Here is a 19,229-nt window from a genome sequence, read left to right as displayed (position 1 = left end):
TTAATAAGCCAGGTTGTGGTAGGATGGAACTGTGATCAATTACACCTCTAAATCACTTTAAGCAAACGTCACAAGCCAACTTTGGCCTAGCAGGAGATTCCCAATACGTTTGGAGAACACAGGAAAGAAAAAGACTGAAACATTTTGAAACTCTTTCATAAAGTGCTTGAAAAAGAAATGGGAGAATGACAAATTTCAAAGCTAGAATAGAATAGAATAGAATAGAACAGAACAGAACATAATTTTATTGGCCAAGTGTGATTGGACACACAAGGAATTTGCCTTGGTGCATATGCTCTCAGTGTACATAAAAGATACATTCGTTGAGAATCATAAGGTACAACATTTAATGATAGTCTGGGTACAAATAAGCAATCCGATCATATTAGAAATCAATCAATATAAATTGTAAGGATAAAAGCAACAAAGTTACAGTCATACAGTCATTAGTCGGAGAAGATTAGGTGATGGGAATGATGAGATCAGCAATAGTAGTGCAAACCTAGTAAGTACAGTGAACCCTCGATTTTCGCAGGTTCAAACTTCACCGAAAGTCTATACCACGGTTTTTCAAAAATATTAATTAAAAAATACTTTGGGGGTTTTTTCCCTTTACCACAGTTTTTCCCACCCGATGACGTCATATGTCATCGCCAAACTTTTGTCTGCCTTTAATAAATATTTTTTAATAAACTTTAATAAATATACATGGTGAGTAATAATCTAAATGATTGCTAAGGGAATGGAAAATTGCAATTTAGGGGTTTAAAGTGTTAAGGGAAGACTTGTGATACTGTTCATAGCCAAAAATAGTGTATTTACTTCCGCATCTCTACTTCGCGAAAATTCGACTTTCGCGGGCGGTCTCAGAATGCATCCCCCCGAAAAGCGAGGGAACACTGTAAATACTTTGACAGTATTGAAGGAATTATCCGTTTTGCAGTGATACAGTAGTTGTCTTGGTGCACAGTGCTCTATAGTGTCGTTTTGAGGGTAGCAGTGGAAACAGTTTGTGTCCAGGATGTGATGGATCTGTAAATATTTTCACCGCCCACTTTTTGATTCGTGCAGTATGCAGGTCCTCAATGGAAGGCAGGTTGGTAGCAATTGCTTTTTCTGCAGTTCTGATTATCCTCTGACGTCTGTGTCTGTCTTGTTGGATTGCAGAACCAAAGTAGACAGTTACAGAGGTGCAGATGACAGATTCGATAATTCCTCTGTGGAACTGTATCAGCAGCTCCTTGGGCACTTGGAGTTTTCTGAGTTGGCTCAGAAAGAACATAGTGCTTTAGATGTACTTCCCAATTAAAAGTTCTTTTATTTTCTTCCATAAATATGAATGCTGGAAAGAATATTTGGCTGGTATGAACAGGAAGATAGTGTCATACAGATAACTGCAGCTAAAATATTTAATCAAAAATACTGATTCACTCAAATAATTTGTTATAGGTAACACATGTATTGTATGCCCAAACAAGCAAACAAGTACATGTCTATGGAGATACTCAGTCATCCAGATCATGATTGTCCCAAACTTGCTTTTTCAAGAAGCAATTGGACTTTCTAGTTTTTCTTTGAAGACTTCGCTTCTCATCCAAGAAGCTGCTACCCAACTCAGTTTCAGTGACTCAAGACACCTTACAAATATAAAATCCTAAATACAGTGATACCTTGTCTTACAAACTTAATTGGTTCTGGGATGAGGTTCTTAAGGTGAAAAAATTGTAAGACGAAACAATGTTTCCCATAGGGATCAATGGAAAAGCGATTAATGCGTGCAAGCCCAAAACTCACCCCTTTTGCCAGCCGAAGCCCCCGTTTTTGTGCTGCTGGGATTCCTATGAGCCTCCCCTCCATGGGAAACCCCACCTCCGGACTTCTGTGTTTTTGTGATGCTGCAAGGAAACCCCAGCAGGAGAATCCCAGCATCACAAAATCGTTTTTGCTTCGCTGGCAACGGAAGTCCGGAGGTGGGTTTTCCCAGTGAAGGGAGCATCAGTGAAATCGCAGCATCGCAAAAACACCGAAGTCCTCGAAACCCCACCTCCGGACCTCTGTGTTTTTGCGATGCTGCGATTTCACTGAGGCTCCCCTCGCTGGGAAACCCCACCTCCGGACTTCTGTGTTTTTATGATGCTGCAGGGGGATCCCAGCAGGGGGATCCCAGCAGCGCAAAAATGGGTGCTTCAGAAGTCTGGAGGCGGGGCATCCCAGCAGCGGTGGTGGGTTTGTAAGGTGAAAATAGTTTGTAAGAAGAGGCAAAAAAATCTTAAACCCTTAAATCTCAAAAAGTTTGTATGATGAGGCGTTTGTAAGATGAGGTATCACTGTACTAAAATTAAGAAGTCTTGAGGGATTTCTGAAATGGGATGGACTTGACCCACCATGGAGAATGTTCCATAAATCCAGCACCCTTCCTGAAAAGGTCCATCTCCTCATGCTCACCAAATCTAACTCCCTAAGAGCAAATCATATCGAGAAAACATGAGCATAGAATAAATATGCTCTTTCAAGAGTTAAGACTCTTTTGCCTTTTTATTCATTTGCCTTTTTATTCCAGGAGAGTAAAAGTCCCTATCCATCTCAACTTCATGTACTTATGACCATAGTTCCCTCTAAGCTGAGCAGTGAGCAATCGCTCACTTAAAAATCATAATCAACTCAGAGTTTTCCAAACCTGCCCAGAAGCCCAGAGGGAAAGAGTGAGAGGGAAGGAGAGAGAGAGGAAGAGAGGAAGAGAGAGAAACAGATAGAAAAAAGAGAGGAAGGAAAAGAGAAAGAAAAAGAATGGGAGTAAAGAAGAGAGAAAGAAAATCAAAATCTAGTTTGAAACTAGCTCAACTATTTAAGTGGCATTTTGATATTGATAGAGTTGCCCTATTATGAGCTCACTGTTATAGACACACAGTACAGTATTTTATTTTGAAATTCTCTGAGGCAAAACGGTGGGTTTTTTATTTGTTTGTTTGTTTGTTTGTTTGTTTATTTATTATTTCTGTGCCGCCCAGTCCCAAAGGGACTGCCGCTCAGACACTATACTTTTCCGCCCACCCCCCAAAAAAATTAGAAGGAACACTGCTTATGACAATGATCAAGATATACAAAATTTAAGTCCATTATTTCTAATAGGTTCTATGATGATGAAATGATTTATCATTCATTTATTTGCATGGATTACATGCAAACTCCCTACAAATTAAATTGTATCAGGTTTAGGATTAAGCAGGAAGACTGATACTACTGCTAAGCATTATTACATATGTATAATAATTCCTATGCCATTAATTCTGATTAAGGGTTAAGGCTTTTCCCCCAATTGGGGATTTTTCGGAATTAATGTTCAAGCTTGAGCCTTGTAAAAAACAGTTCTAACTAAAATAAAAACATTATTCCTTGTTACAAGTAGTTAGTTTTTTAATAGACTCCAATTATATTAATTAATCTATGCCCAAAGCTGCATTCTATACTTTTTTCTTCTGACAACTGAAATAACGAGAAAAGGAGGGATGACAATTTTTCACAACAGGCAACGAGTGATACTTGCTGTTTATTGAATTTCTAGGCCACCAGGAGTTTTCAGTATATTTATTGTGGAAATAGAAATTTTAAATAAACTTCTTAGTCTGTCTTTTCTTTAAGGATCTAATGGCTGGTTTGCTTGTTGCTTTGGATTCAGGTTGCTTACCATGTACTGTACATCTGATATATAAACCCATTTATAAACAATATGATAATAAGATGATTGGTACGTATTACTGAGAATTGGTTGGGTAACAAGAAGGATGTTTGTAGATCGTTGGAAATTTTTCATTCGGAATTCCAGACCCTCCAGCAGATGTGATCCAAGATCAGGAATGGAAGTAGCAACAATTGCTGCAGTGATCAGATCTATCACTTCAACTTAAGGATAGTAATACTGTTCCAGTGGTGTAACATCTGGCAATAGTTATCAAGGGCTCATGTGATTTTATAAATACCAAAGAAACAGGCTTTTTCTGTAAGATGAACTCTATAAAACCCTATATAAAGCTTAGGAATGAATTCCAAATGGAATCTTCTCTATGAAAATATGTAAGAAAAGAACATTTACAGCCCTGTCTCTGCAAATCAAGGGACCAAGTGTTTTTTTTTATACATGTTGGTTATTGGTGTTAAAGTTATCTCCTCCCTGAGAAATATTTATTACTTAATCTCAGCTTTTCTTTTTTCTTTTTAAAATAGTTTTATTTTAGTTTAAGTATATATAAAAAGATATATAAAAAAGAAATAGAACTTCACAACCCTTATAGATTATATTTTTTTCAAAACAATATTATTATAATAATTTATTTAATAATGCCATCATTCATCATTTTAACCATTGTCTATCCACTGCAGGATGGAGACCTCTTTCACATGTTTCCAACCAATACAGTCTTGAGCTTTCTTTTGCAAGTGCTGATGTCATAACTCCATCTTCTTTTAGATTTCTTTTGTGGATGCTTTTAATCAAGTGGAATCCATTCTATGACTGCCTTGGTCCACCTATCATCAGGTAGACCATTAATGGAACAGCTTGTTAAATGTGGTTGGAGGCTTTGGCAAGCCAAGCATAATTTTCAAGAACAACATCCCACTATGCCTGAAAAGTTTTTGATCAGTCTGTGCTATGTGCTCTAACATATGTCTGTAACACTAATCTCACAATCAATACAAAAGCTACAAGTGGCATAAAGATTTGTGGAAAGATACATGTTCGGCATTACAAGACTAAACAGAAAGACTGCACATCAATGAGAGGATGCCATCAAGAGAGTAACAGAATTAAAATGGAAATGGGCTGGTCACATAGCAAGAAGAAATGATGGCACCTGGACAAGGTAGTCATTTAATAATATACTGTATTTCATAATATTAATTGTTACAACTTACACAGATTTTGAAATATAAAAAGGTAAAAAATTAGAAGTATCTATGATGATTGAACGGGTCCAAAGACGGGCTACAAGAATGGTGGAAGGTCTTAAGCATAAAACATATCAGGAAAGACTTAATGAACTCAATCTGTATAGTCTGGAGGACAGAAGGAAAAGGGGGGACATGATCGAAACATTTAAATATGTCAAAGGGTTAAATAAGGTCCAGGAGGGAAGTGTTTTTAATAGGAAAGTGAACACACGAAGAAGGGGGACACAATCTGAAGTTAGTTGGGGGAATGATCAAAGGCAACATGAGAAAATATTATTTTACTGAAAGAGTAGTAGATCCTTGGAACAAACTTCCAGCAGACGTGGTTGGTTAATCCACAGTAACTGAATTTAAACATGCCTGGGATAAACATATATCCATTGTAAGATAAAATACAGAAAATAGTATAAGGGCAGACTAGATGGACCATGAGGTCTTTTTCTGCCGTCAGTCTTCTATGTTTCTATGTTTCTATGATGGTGGTGGTGGTGCTGGTGGTGCTGGTGGTGATGATGATGATGATGATGATGATGATGATGATGATGATGATAATAATAATAATAATAATACCTATATAACGGCTCAGTCTTGGAAGATGGTTAGTATGTAAACATGTAAGTAAGTACAGGTGCTCTTCAATTTATGACAGCGGAGGTGAAAATTTCCATTGCTAAGCAATGGATGAAAAAGTCACTTTTTTCAGTGTCATTGCAACATCAATCACTAAAGAAATGTTTGTAAGTTGAGGTACCTGTATATATATTCATTCCTAACGAGCCCATTTATATTATACACAAGATAATTTTCAGGCTAAAACTCTGAACCCAAATATTGAACATTTCCTAAAATAAGAATTCTGCAAGTAATAAACAGCTAGGGGTTTCATTTTATTTCATTTTATTGGATTTGTATGCCGCCCCTTTCCGTAGACTCGGGGCGGCTAACAACAGTGGTAAAAACAACATGCGACAATCCAATACTAAAGAAGCTAAAAACCCTTATTTTAAAACCAATCATACATACGAACGTACCATACATAAATTGTGGAAGCCTAGGGGGAAAGAATATCTTAATTCCCCCATGCCTGACGACAGAGGTGGGTTTTAAGAAGCTTGCGAAAGGCAAGAAGGGTGGGGGCTATTCTAATCTCTGGGGGGGAGTTGGTTCCAGAGGGCCGGGGCCACCACAGAGAAGGCTCTTCCCCTGGGCCCTGCCAACCGACATTGTTTAGTTGACGGGACCCGGAGAAGGCCCACTCTGTGGGACCTAACTGGTCACTGGGATTCGTGTGGCAGAAGGCGGTCCCGGAGATAACGTGGCCCGGTGCCATGAAGGGCTTTATAGGTCATAACCAACACTTTGAATTGTGACCGGAAAGTGATCGGCAACCAATGCAGACTGCGGAGTGTTGGTGTGACATGGGTATATTTAGGGAAGCCCATGATTGCTCTCACAGCTGCATTCTGCACGATCTGAAGTTTCCGAACAGTTTTCAAAGGTAGCCCCATGTAGAGAGCGTTACAGTAGTCGAACCTTGAGGTGATGAGGGCATGAGTGACTGTGAGCAGTGACTCCCGATCCAAATAGGGCCGCAACTGGTGCACCAGGCGAACCTGGGCAAACGCGCCCCCCCCCCTCATTCATATTAACATCAAGCACTAATAGGCTACTTCACGGGGTGGAGTTATTAGAACTTAATATGAATATACAACTGTGGAGTCCTTTAAACATGCCCAAACTCTATAAGTATTATCTAAATGTGTAAGGGAAGCTGCATTTTATATTGTGCTCCATTATATTTCAGCTTTTGCAATCATTTGCCAATGCTACACCTTTTTCAGATGTGGACCTGAACAGCTAGAAAGAAATGGCCAAATTAAAACTCCTCTATATTACTGGTGATTCCGAAGAAAAATTAGCTATGTACAATTACCAAATAAGGACTACAAATAAAATAACATCATTTTTTTTTAAAACCCCATTATTTCATATACTTTCAAGATTTTTTCAGCAGCTGGATTTTTTTTAAAGAAGAAAACATGTGCTAAAGCTCTCAAGTCACTAGACTTCTTTTTCTTGGAAATAAAGGTCAGATAAGCAGGGGAAAGTAGGAGGGAAAGCTTTCTACATTTCTTTCTTTTAATGCACTGATTTATCGGAGTTCAGCAATGGGGGTTAGGAAGAAAGATGTCAAAACCTTGAAATCCAGCAGTGTTGGAATTGCACAGTTATCTCTAATGGGGAAAAAAGTAAAGTTAAAAGCAGACAACTTATTTGGGGAGATGAAAAAAAAATGAAACAGCTCCACTGGAATTCTGTTTCTAAAATATTATCACATCAAATCTTTACCTACTGGTACTCAAATAATAATAACTGTCCATAAAAAGAATCAGTGGGAAGAATGAAATGTGTTTTTTATCATTCTTAATAACACTATCATTATAAGCAAAGGTGAAATTATGCAGGCTTGATTAAGTACCTGCAGATATTACTTACTGCTTCTGCGTGTACAGTGTTCCCTCGATTTTCGCGGGTTCGAACTTCGCGGAAAGTCTATACCACGGTTTTTCAAAAATATTAATTAAAAAATATTTTGCGGGTTTTTTCCCTATACCACGGTTTTTCCCACCCGATGACATTATATGTCATCGCCAAACTTTTGTCTGCCTTTAATAAATATTTTTTTTAATAAACTTTAATAAATAAACATGGTGAGTAATAATCTGAATGGTTGCTAAGGGAATGGAAAATTGCAATTTAGGGGTTTAAAGTGTTAAGGGAAGGCTTGTGATACTGTTCATAGCCAAAAATAGTGTATTTACTTCCGCATCTCTACTTCGCGGAAATTCAACTTTCGCGGGCGGTCTCGGAACGCATCCCCCGCAAAAAGCGAGGGAACACTGTATATTTTAAATAATGCTTTATTTGAGAAAAATATTTCAAGCTTACTAGACTCAATTATCCTTACATCGAAAATATCTGAACAACTAATTGTGTTACTGCAGATGTAATGAGATGCAATGAGATTAATGCTTCATTTAAATAAGTTTGCATTCTGCTACCAAATTGTTCCATTTTGGAAGGAAGGAAGGAAGACATTGACCAGAATGATAATACATATCATATAATATTATAAAACATTAGAACCCATAGAAGTAGCATATAACAAACATTTAAAAGTTTGATTAAACTCTGTTAAAATAGATCTAAACTAAAAGCTTTAAGACAATTCATGGCACCAGACCAGATTACCTCAGGGACCGCCTTCTGCTGCACGAATCCCAGTGACCAGTTAGGTCCCACAGAGTGGATCTTCTCCGGGTCCCGTCAACTAAGCAATGTCGCCTGGCGGGACCCAGGGGAAGAGCCTTCTCTGTGGCGGCCCCGGCCCTCTGGAACCAACTCCCCCCAGAGATTAGAACTGCCCCCACCGTCCTTGCCTTTCGTAAACAACTTAAAACCCACCTCTGCCGCCAGGCATGGGAGAATTGAGATCCTCTTTCCCCCTAGGCCTTTGCAATTCTATGCATGGTATATATGTATGTATGTTTGGTTTTTACATTAATGGGTTTTTAATGATTTCTAATACCAAATTACTATTGTACACTGTTTTATTGTTGCTGTTAGCCGCCCCGAGTCTCTGGAGAGGGGCAGCATACAAATCCAATAAATAAATAAATTAATTAATTAAATAACCCATGATACCTAGAAAAATTATATTTGTAATTTACCTCTTATGACATAATTATCCAAGGCTTCTTCCATTCTTTCCAAAGCTTCGTTTCTATTGGATCCATAGGTGATCAGCTAAAACACACATTAAAAATTAAACTCTATAGCAACCAAAATATTTTTCATCTCAAACATGCTGCCTATTTCACAATTCCTTTTTAATATTATTATGTTTCAGAACACGTTCAATCTTCAACCTTTATGATTTCTGTTAAGTCAGAGTTTTGTTTAGTATGAAGGCATGACAACATACAGCCCTCACTGCATACTGTGTCCATAAATCTTATTCTAAATTAGGAATCTGATATCCAAAACGTAAGTTATAGATATGTTTCCAGATTTTTTCCTAAGCATTGGCAGGGTGCAATCCAAGCAGACTCCTACATCTGGTAATTTTATGAGATCATTTATTAACCTTTGACAAGCTGGCATCTATACAATCGATAGTTACATGATTTTTGACCACTCCTATCATAAAACAGTAAAAAAAACCAATTCCAACTTTATTGAGGGTAGAGCAGTTTGTAGTTGGACAGCAAAAAATAAAATGGACTAACAATGATACTGATGCTGTTAAGCTGAGGCTGGAAGAGAAAGGATTTTTTAAAATTTGTGTGTGTGCTTAAAATAAAATTAGGGTGCACCCAATGATCCCATTCTACCAATAAACACTGGGAATATCATATCGAAAATTAAAACATTTTTTAAAAAAATGTGAACCACTTTTGAAAAGGATCAGAACATACAGGTGCTTTCTGAACTTGGTTTTCTTGTAGACATTTCATTATCAAGCCAGGTAACATCATCAGTGCTAGAAGGGAGTGAGGTTTCGTCTCATTTTTATATACTATGAAATATCTGCAAGAAAACCACTAAACTCAGAGAGCACCAAGAACCCCAAAGTTCAACTCCGAGCTGCAAATATTCTTTTCTATCGGTACTCATTTATCTGCTGTAGTGTCTAAAATATCAATCTTAGAATGTTTATTATTAGATGCTTGTCTATTTTTTTTATAAATCCAAATCAAGGTGGGGAATTATCAATGGTAATTCTTTCTGTGGCTTCCTGGATAATATTGTAAGTAAACATCCACTGTGAGAAAACATTCTAATTTGTAGATTGTACACCCAGGAAGGTCTGCCCTGTATTATAATACAGGTCATATAAAATGATAGAAGAAATGTAGAAATATTATATTATTTATTATATACTCCTAACAATAAGCTATATCTAGAGGAGAGGGGTGGCATATAAGTGCAATTAGTAGTAAGTAAGTAAGTAAGTAAGTAAGTAAGTAAGTAAGTAAGTAAGTAAGTAAGTAAGTTCCATTCAACTGGAAATTTATCAGGATTTCCCCCACTTTATTATATTGTTTCCACTAATTTCTTGTCAGGTCAAAAGTTTAGCTAGTTCTATTTTCTTCTCCTGAGAGATTACTTTTCAAGACTTCCAAAGAAATTGATAATTTGCTGCTCAATTGCAGATGTCTTCAATACATGTAACTTGAGTATAACAATAATAATAAAATTAGCAAATATCAAATTCTGTGCCTTACAATAATTAATCTTGGAAACAACCAAATAAGTTGCAATTTTAAATTAAATCTGAACTGGTGATTGTGCACTACTGCAAGTTATTATTTTATTATTATTATTTATTAGATTCGTATGCCGCCCCTCTCCGAGGACTCGTTATTGTAAAAGCAATAAAGAATCCCAATCACAATGGTGTTATACCTAGCTTTAGTATGTAATGGAAATTATTATTATTATTACAGTGTTCCCTCAATTTTTGCGGGTTCGAACTTCACGGAAAGTCTATACCACGGTTTTTCAAAAATATTAATTAAAAAATACTTTGCGGGTTTTTTCCCTATACCACGGTTTTTCCACCCGATGATGTCATATGTCATCGCCAAACTTTAGTCTGCCTTTAATAAATATTTTTTTAATAAACTTTAATAAATAAACATGGTGAGTAATAATCTGAATGGTTGCTAAGGGAATGGAAAATTTCATTTTAGGGGTTTAAAGTGTTAAGGGAAGGCTTGGGATACTGTTCATAGCCAAAAATAATGTATTTACTTCCGCATCTCTACTTCGCGGAAATTCAACTTTCGCGGGCGGTCTCGGAACGCATCCCCTGCGGAAAGCGAGGGAACACTGTAGTATTATTATTATTATTATTATTATTATTATTATTATTATTATTATTATTATTATTATTATTATTATTTACATTTGTATGCCACCCCTCTCCGGAGACTTGGAGTGGCTTAGTTAAATTGTTAACTAGGTAAGTGAAAACACATTTGAATACAAATGGTAAAACTTCTGAAAATAAAAGAAACCAAAAACAAAAGACAGTGGTGCTTTGAATTATAATGGCTAGAGGACAACTGAAATATAAGGTAATGAGGTTCAGCTGAAATGTATTCTACAATCCAAAGAAGTTTCAACCATACTAAAGAAAAGACCAACATAACTCTCTGGGAAATCTTCTATTACAGTTTTACGTTACAGAATAAACTTCTGTAAAGTTTTCTGCTGGAAAGTAGAAAGTCTATTACAACAAGAAAAAAGAGGAAAATTAACTCTGGCAGTAAGAAGAATTTAAAGAGCAAATGGTAGGAAACATTAAGGGAAACCTGAATGAATTCTTTACATATGTTTTCACTACAAATTATACAAAGCAAATACCTAAATGTGTACCGACCTTTTCAGGGCCTGAATTGGAACAATCAAACCAAATTGCAGTAATAAGTGGTAGTGTGGAATACCGTGAAGAACATATTTAATGCCTCTTCTCTGAATATAAGTTTTGGGGTAATAGCATAACAATACAGATGAAGGAGAAGCAACTTGGATTTTGCAAAGGCAAATCTTGCCTTGTCACCTTTTACATTCTTTCTTGAGAGGGTCAACAGGTGTATGAATGTAAGTGTCCTGTCCATACAGTATTCTGGGTTTTCAAAGGGCCTTTCACAAAGTTTCTCAGGAAGGGTTCTTCAGATAATTTACACTCGGTAGCGTACAACAAGGGGTCTATTCTAGTTAGTGTGCATGAAATAATTAGAAATCATAAAACACAAATAAATAATCAATATTTTCAATGCAGGCAAGGACGTTAAGGACCTATACTGGAACCAGTATTTTTTAAGTTATTCATACAAGATATTAACTGAAGAGTGGCCAACAAGCTGGTTAGACTGGAAATAATACCAAGTAATTAAGGATATGAAACGAAAAGTGATCATGACAATATACTGAAGGCTCTTTTGAAGCTAGAAAAATGTTGAACATGAACTTAAGTATAAATGGATGCACAGTGAGGCAAGACAATTTCACATTTACTCTAATGATCTATGTCACTAATTAGGCAAATGTCACTGGAATTAAAGTGTCAAACTCCACTGAGACGGTCACTCAGTTTTCAGTAGCTGTCTAAAAGCCAGATCTGATGTTATTGATTATTAGAGAAGGGATGGAAATGAAACTGCCTACAATGTGATGACCTTCCATGAAGTTACGCTATGTCTGTGCTTGGAATATGATGCACAGTTCTGCTTGCCACATCTGAAAAATGATATAACACAATGATGTAATACATATAATGAAAAAAGTTCCAGGAAAGAGTAGCCAAAATAATTAGAAAACTCTTATCCTGTGAGAAAAGGCTAGAAAAGGCGACACCACTTAGCTTAGGAAAAGAACAAAAGGGAAGCAAGCATTTGAAGCATATAAAATCATGCAAGGAATTGAAAGTGGATAGAGAACTTTTCTTCCTCCCTCACAATATAAGAACCAAGAATCATTCAGTTAAACTAGCTGGAAGGAAATATTGAACTTTCATACACAGTATATAGAAACATAGAAGACTGACGGCAGAAAAAGACCTCATGATCCATCTAGTCTGCCCTTATACTATTTTTGTATTTTATCTTAGGATGGATCTACCTGATATATTAACCTGGATTTTATCGCCACTGAAGGTTTTTATATAGGGTGGAAGGCGGTAGCCTCCGGAACCGCCTGCTACCATATGAATCCCAGCGACCGATAAGGTCCCACAGAGTTGGCCTTCTCCAGGTCCCGTCGACTAAACAATGTTGTTTGGCAGGCCTCAGGGGAAGAGCCTTCTCTGTGGCGGCCCTGGCCCTCTGGAATCAACTCCCCCCCGAGATTAGAACTGCCCCCACCCTCCCTGTCTTTCGTAAACTACACTTATACCACCAGGCATGGGGGAGTTGAGACACCTTTCCCCCAGGCTTTTTTATATTTTGTTTTATGTTTGGTATGAATGTGTTGTTTGTTTTTTTAAATATGATAGGGTTTTATATGCTTTTTTAATATTAGATTTGTTCTACTATAATATTGTTTTTATTATTGTTGTGAGCCGCCCCGAGTCTTCGGAGAGGGGCGGCATACAAATCTAATAAATTATTATTATTGTTTTTTATTATTATTATTATTATTATTATTATTATTATTATTATTATTATTATTTTGCGCTGTGTTAGTCATCCAGAGCCTGCTTGGTGAGATGTACAGCCATATCAATTGAATTGATTGACTGATTGATTGATTGATTGATTGATTGATTGATTGATTAGACTTCTATGCCACCCAATCCCAAAGGACTCAGGGCGGTTTACAGCAGTATAAAAATTACAATTAACAACAATAATAAAAAGAAGTGAAGGGGAAAAAAATAGCGTAATTTCTAAAATCATCATTAAAACTAAGACAACTTAATAGCTTACATACTAATCATTCAAACCAATTGAAACATGTGGACAAGCTAATGGTTGTGCTAGTGGTAATAATAAACAAACCTGTGAAATTCATTACAAAAATCTTGTGATAGCCAATAATTTGGAATGGCTTTAAAAAGAGCAAGGATACATTTGTGGACATCAGATATAGCAAGGATTTTTACTACTGAAGGTGCAATATCACTCCTGGTTTAGATAATATGCTTCCAAATACTAATGGTAGAGGGGAAATAGTGAGAAGAAGTACACCTCTACCTCTTGTCTGAGACCACTCTATTCTAATTTGGTTGCTGTGCGAAACAACTTGTGGGACTACAATGGGCCTAGGGCCTGATATAGCTGGCTTCCTTTTCTTTGTAACAGAGTAGTCATCAGTCAAACTATGAAAAACTAATCAGAACATTTTCCTTCTGTTTCAAATTACCTACTTCTTATGATAACCAAACCTTGTCCAATTAATTAATGTTGAAACATCCAATTTCAGACATAATTAGAGGAACAGGCTTAATACGCCAATGTTAATAAGAAATGAAAGTTGTTTCCAGTATATAGTCATTAACAAAAGCAAAACAGATTTTAATCTTTTTAAGATAAACTAGAAGTCATGGGTTTTGTGAGAGTCTACACTACAAGTATTAGTTCATCCTACTATATTTTAAGCATCTTCAGGTTAAACATTGAAGCTCAGGATGCCAGACCTCGAGATAATTTATCAGAATAAGAATTCGTTTTTGCACCTTTCCATTAAGAATGGAAAGCTCTACCTAGTGCTCTTACAAGGCAGGAAGCTTCAATTATTATTATAAAACAAACTAGATATGAAAACAATCATGATTCAATATTATGACTTTTCAGAACCTTTTTTATCATCATGTCCCAATTTAGATAAATAGGAATTAATAGTTTATTAGAAATGTACAGGTTTAATTGTGTCTTGGGCGAAGACATAAAGAAAGGGAGCTAGTGAAGACCTGTTTATACTTTGACTTAAAAAGTCTAAAAGACAGTTATCTCATTGTCCTTACTAGAGCTGAAAACTAAAACAAAAAGATTTATGCTTACAAAACACTGATGCATTGCTTAATTTTAACTCTCATCTTTTCAGAAGGCTATTTTAAACACGAACATAGGATTTCTGTATTCCAAAATAAAACTATTTCTTAAATAATGACATTCCTGAAACAATGTTATATCATAATATATCATATTAGCTTTCTAATTATTGAAGTTGTATTATATATTGTTTTCTGTTGCTGTTGTGAGCTGCCCCGAGTCTGCAGAGAGGGGCGGCATACAAATTTAATAAATAAATAAATAATAAATAAACGACACACATATTCTTTTGAAATTGTATCTTGTTACCATACAAAACAATTTCAAGAGCTATGAAATAATTATATACTTTCAATGGATCACTATAGCAAAGATTTTATCAAAAGAAGGACTCTCTTTTAGCTTTCTTATTAGGAAATTGGGGGTGCAGTGGCTCAGTGCTAAGACACTCAAACTTGTTGATCACAAAGGTCAGCAGTTCAGCGGTTCGAATCCCTAGGGCCGCGTAACAGAGTGAGCTCCCGTTACTTGCTCCAGCCATCCTAGCAGTTTGAAAGCATGTAAATAATAGAGACCTATTTGGTGAGAAGATAACAGCGTTCCGTGCGCCTTCGGCATTTAGTCATGCCGGCCACATGACCATGGAATCGTCATCAGACAGCACTGGCTCTTCGGCTTAGAAACAGAGATGAGCATCGCCCCCTAGATTCAGGAATGACTAGCACGTATGTGCGAGGGGAACCTTTACTTTACCTTATGAGGAAATTATACTTTTCAATATGCATACATTTTCAAAAATGGCATGTGTATTTCAATAGATAAAAAATAACTTACTTTTGAAATCATGGGATCATAATAAATACTGATTTCACTTCCTTGCTGTATGCCACTGTCAACACGAACCTAGAACAAATTGAGATAAACTTCTTTTATAATAGGAGGAGGTTTGGGTTAGTCATTATTAATAGTAATAAGCGTGACCTCTTTTCTTTGAATGTTGCATTTATTGCAATGGACCATAGATAAAGTTTCCACAAAGCTTATCTCTGTACTTTCATATTTAAGTCTTAAATTCTCCCCATGGGAATTCATTATTGCCATAAAACATGTTTGCAGTTATTGATTTTACCAACGTTTTGTACAAAAAGTATGTGTATTCTGTAATAATATCATGTATATCTTACGACACCCAGGATTTTACTATACCAAAAAGAAACTTTAAAGCTGATAAGCTAGAAACATAGAAACACAGAAGACTGACGGCAGAAAAAGACCTCATGGTCCATCTAGTCTGCCCTTATACTATTTCCTGTATTTTATCTTACAATGGATATATGTTTATCACAGGCATGTTTAAATTCAGTTACTGTGGATTTACCAACCACGTCTGCTGGAAGTTTGTTCCAAGGATCTACTACTCTTTCAGTAAAATAATATTTTCTCATGTTGCCTTTGATCTTTCCCCCAACTAACTTCAGATTGTGTCCCCTTGTTCTTGTGTTCACTTTCCTATTAAAAACACTTCCCTCCTGAACCTTATTTAACCCTTTAACATATTTAAATGTTTCGATCATGTCCCCCCTTTTCCTTCTGTCCTCCAGACTATACAGATTGAGTTCATTAAGTCTTTCCTGATACGTTTTATGCTTAAGACCTTCCACCATTCTTGTAGCCCGTCTTTGGACCCGTTCAATTTTGTCAATATCTTTTTGTAGGTGAGGTCTCCAGAACTGAACACAGTACTCCAAATATGGTCTCACCAGCGCTCTATATAAGGGGATCACAATCTCCCTCTTCCTGCTTGTTATACCTCTAGCTATGCAGCCAAGCATCCTACTTGCTTTTCCTACCGCCCCACCACACTGCTCACCCATTTTGAGACTGTCAGAAATCACTACCCCTAAATCCTTCTCTTCTGAAGCTTTTGCTAACACAGAACTGCCAATGCAATACTCAGATTGAGGATTCCTTTTCCCCAAGTGCATTATTTTACATTTGGAAAAATTAAACTGCAGTTTCCATTGCTTTGACCATTTATCTAGTAAAGCTAAATCATTTACCATATTACAGACCCCTCCAGGAATATCAACCCTATTGCACACTTTAGAGTCATCAGCAAATAGGCAAACCTTCCCTACCAAACCTTCCCCTAGCTTCTATTAATTCTTGGTTTCTAACTTTCATAAATGCAACCATTTCCTATTCTGTTTCATTCTCATCTGAAACCTGTGTTTTTCTCAAATATGCCATTCTAGTAAACGTTCAGAGTTTTTTGCAGTTTTGTTTCTGCAAGTTTACTGTTTTAAACATATTTTTTTAAAGTTTTATGGACTGGATTAGGAAGATAAATACATCAACATATGAAGGCATGTATGTGCAAGCACACATACACACACACACACACATACAAGACTAAAGCAATTCAGTAAATACTGAAATGTTTGGGGGAAAAACTGATAACTGTTAATTAACCAACAAAACTTAGTGTTATTAATATAATTTTAATCTATTTACTTTTTACCAGGCAGCACATTAAAAATAAATATTAATTTAATTGTCAGGCATGGGGGAATTGAAATTTCCCTTCCCCCTAGACTTTTTGGATTTTAGACATGGTATGCTTGTATGTATGAGTGGTTCTTTAAATTGGGGTTTTTTAGATTATTTTTTAATATTAGATTTGTTTACATTGTCTTTTTATATTGTTGTTAGCCGCCCCGAGTCTTCGGAGAGGGGCGGCATACAAATCAAATCAAATCAAATCATAAATAAATATTAAATAACTAATTCCAGAATAAGTCCTTGATGTTTTTGAAATTTGTAATGCATGTTTACTTTAAATGTTTTAAAATTGCACTCGCCATGGAGCTACCCTTAAAGAGTGTTCAGAGACTACAGATAGTCCAAAACGTAGCCACATGAGCTGTTATGGGTGTTCCTAGATACATCCATATAACACCAATGCTCCGTGCACTGCACTGGCTGCCAATTAGATCACACGGAGTTGGCCTCCTCCAAGTCCGATCAACTAAACAATGCAGGTTGATGGGCCCGCGAGGGAGAGCCTTCTCTGTGGCTGCCCCAACCTTATGGGAACCAACTACCCCTTAATGTACATACTGCTCCACCCCTTCCGTTCTTCCAAAAGGCTGTGAAGACCTGGCTTTGCCGGCAAGCCTGGGGACTGTGAATATAACATCTTATTATGTCCAATCTGTAATTGATTCTATATGTATATGGGCTTGATTGAATAGTTCGTTAGGATTTATTATGGGTTTTGCTGTTCTTTTGCTAATATTTGACTTTGTTTATTATATGTACTATTTACTGTTGTAAGCCGCCCTGACTCACACTGGGATTGGGCAGCATAGAAGTCAAATTAATTAAATTAACTGAAACAAATAGACTTTTCTTTTAAAAGTAAGATCATTTATTATTCTCTGACAATTTTGAGAAGAGAAACTAAACCTGATGAGCTGAAAGAGGTATAACCCAAAATGTTGCGTTTGGGTTTGGGAAAGAAACCGCTTAAAAACTCCCTTCAATCTTCACCTGGGGAAAAGAATTTTTTGTAATAAAACAGCAGTTCATCTGTCTGCAACAAGGCAGAAAGAGGTCAACCCAAGGGCTGTTAGGCTTTTAGATTTTAATTTAGGCAATTATCAAGGGACCAGATGTAGAACCTCTTGTCTACAATATCCACATGAGGTCACACTGATGACTTTATTATCCAAATGACATGTCCTAATAGGCTTTACTCTATGAAAACTGCATCACATTCTTTCATGATGGGGGGAAAAAAAGATGAATTGTGCTTTATAATTACACATTTACTAATGCAGGCTTCTTAATTCAAACAGCAACTGTCGAGTACCTTCTTTAGAAAACAAACAAGATGCCTTGGAAATGCCCAGTCATCAAAACAATGATTTTTGCTATCCTCATTCCACAGGAGAAGGGAAAATATGCACACACACAACTATTGAGGTTCAAAAGGAAACTGACTTTCAAAATTCTGCATAACTACAAAATATATACGGTACCTAAAAGTTAAAATTTTAAGAACAAAACAAGGAAGGGAACAAAGTAATTTCCCATTATAAACATATATCTTCAAAAATTCTAATCTAAAGAGTTAAAAAGGAAGCCAGAGTAACCCAAACAGAAGGGAATATATTTCCTCAAGAAACAAGATTTGTTATTTATTTATTTATTTATTCATTCATTCATTCATTCATTCATTCATTTATTCATTTGTCCAATACACAATACATATGGAAGAGAATGGACATGAAGTAATATATATAAAGATAATATGTAAAAATAGAGGAGAAGATCTATGAAAGGAAGAAAATATATATGATATATGAGATAAAGGAAAGACAATTGGACAGGGTACGAAAGGCAGACTTGTGCACTTATGTACGCCCCTTACTGACCTCTTAGGAACCTGGAGAGGTCAATTGTGGAAAGTCTAAGGGAGAAATGTTGGGGGTAGGGGTTGACACTATTGAGTCTGGTAATGAGTTCCACACTTCGACAACTCGATTGTTAAAGTCATATTTTTTACAGTCAAGTTTGGAGCGGTTAATATTAAGTTTGAATCTGTTGCGTGCTCTTGTGTTGTTGCAGTTGAAGCTGAAGTAGTCATTGACCAGTAGGACGTTGCAGCATATGATCTTGTGGGCAATACTTAAATCGTGTTTTAGGCGCCGTAGTTCT

At 36.4% G+C, this 19,229-nt stretch overlaps 1 protein-coding gene across 1 annotated transcript in view; it reads right to left on the bottom strand.

Moving 5' to 3' along the window:
- The window catches only part of PCCA (propionyl-CoA carboxylase subunit alpha), a 326,677-nt gene that overhangs the window by 162,825 nt on the left and 144,623 nt on the right, over positions 1 to 19,229 (bottom strand). The window contains exons 15-16 of the mRNA XM_070751229.1: positions 15,342 to 15,410; positions 8,679 to 8,754 (exon numbers count right to left, since the gene is read on the bottom strand). Of these exons, the coding sequence (XP_070607330.1) occupies positions 8,679 to 8,754; positions 15,342 to 15,410 (145 nt within the window). The remainder of the gene's footprint in view (positions 1 to 8,678; positions 8,755 to 15,341; positions 15,411 to 19,229) is intronic.

This window comes from Erythrolamprus reginae, chromosome 4 (assembly GCF_031021105.1).
Source record: "Erythrolamprus reginae isolate rEryReg1 chromosome 4, rEryReg1.hap1, whole genome shotgun sequence".
Classification (NCBI taxonomy): Eukaryota; Metazoa; Chordata; class Lepidosauria; order Squamata; family Dipsadidae; genus Erythrolamprus; species Erythrolamprus reginae.
The sequence above is the reverse complement of the archived record's forward strand: the minus strand, read 5'-3'. Positions and strand labels throughout refer to the sequence as shown.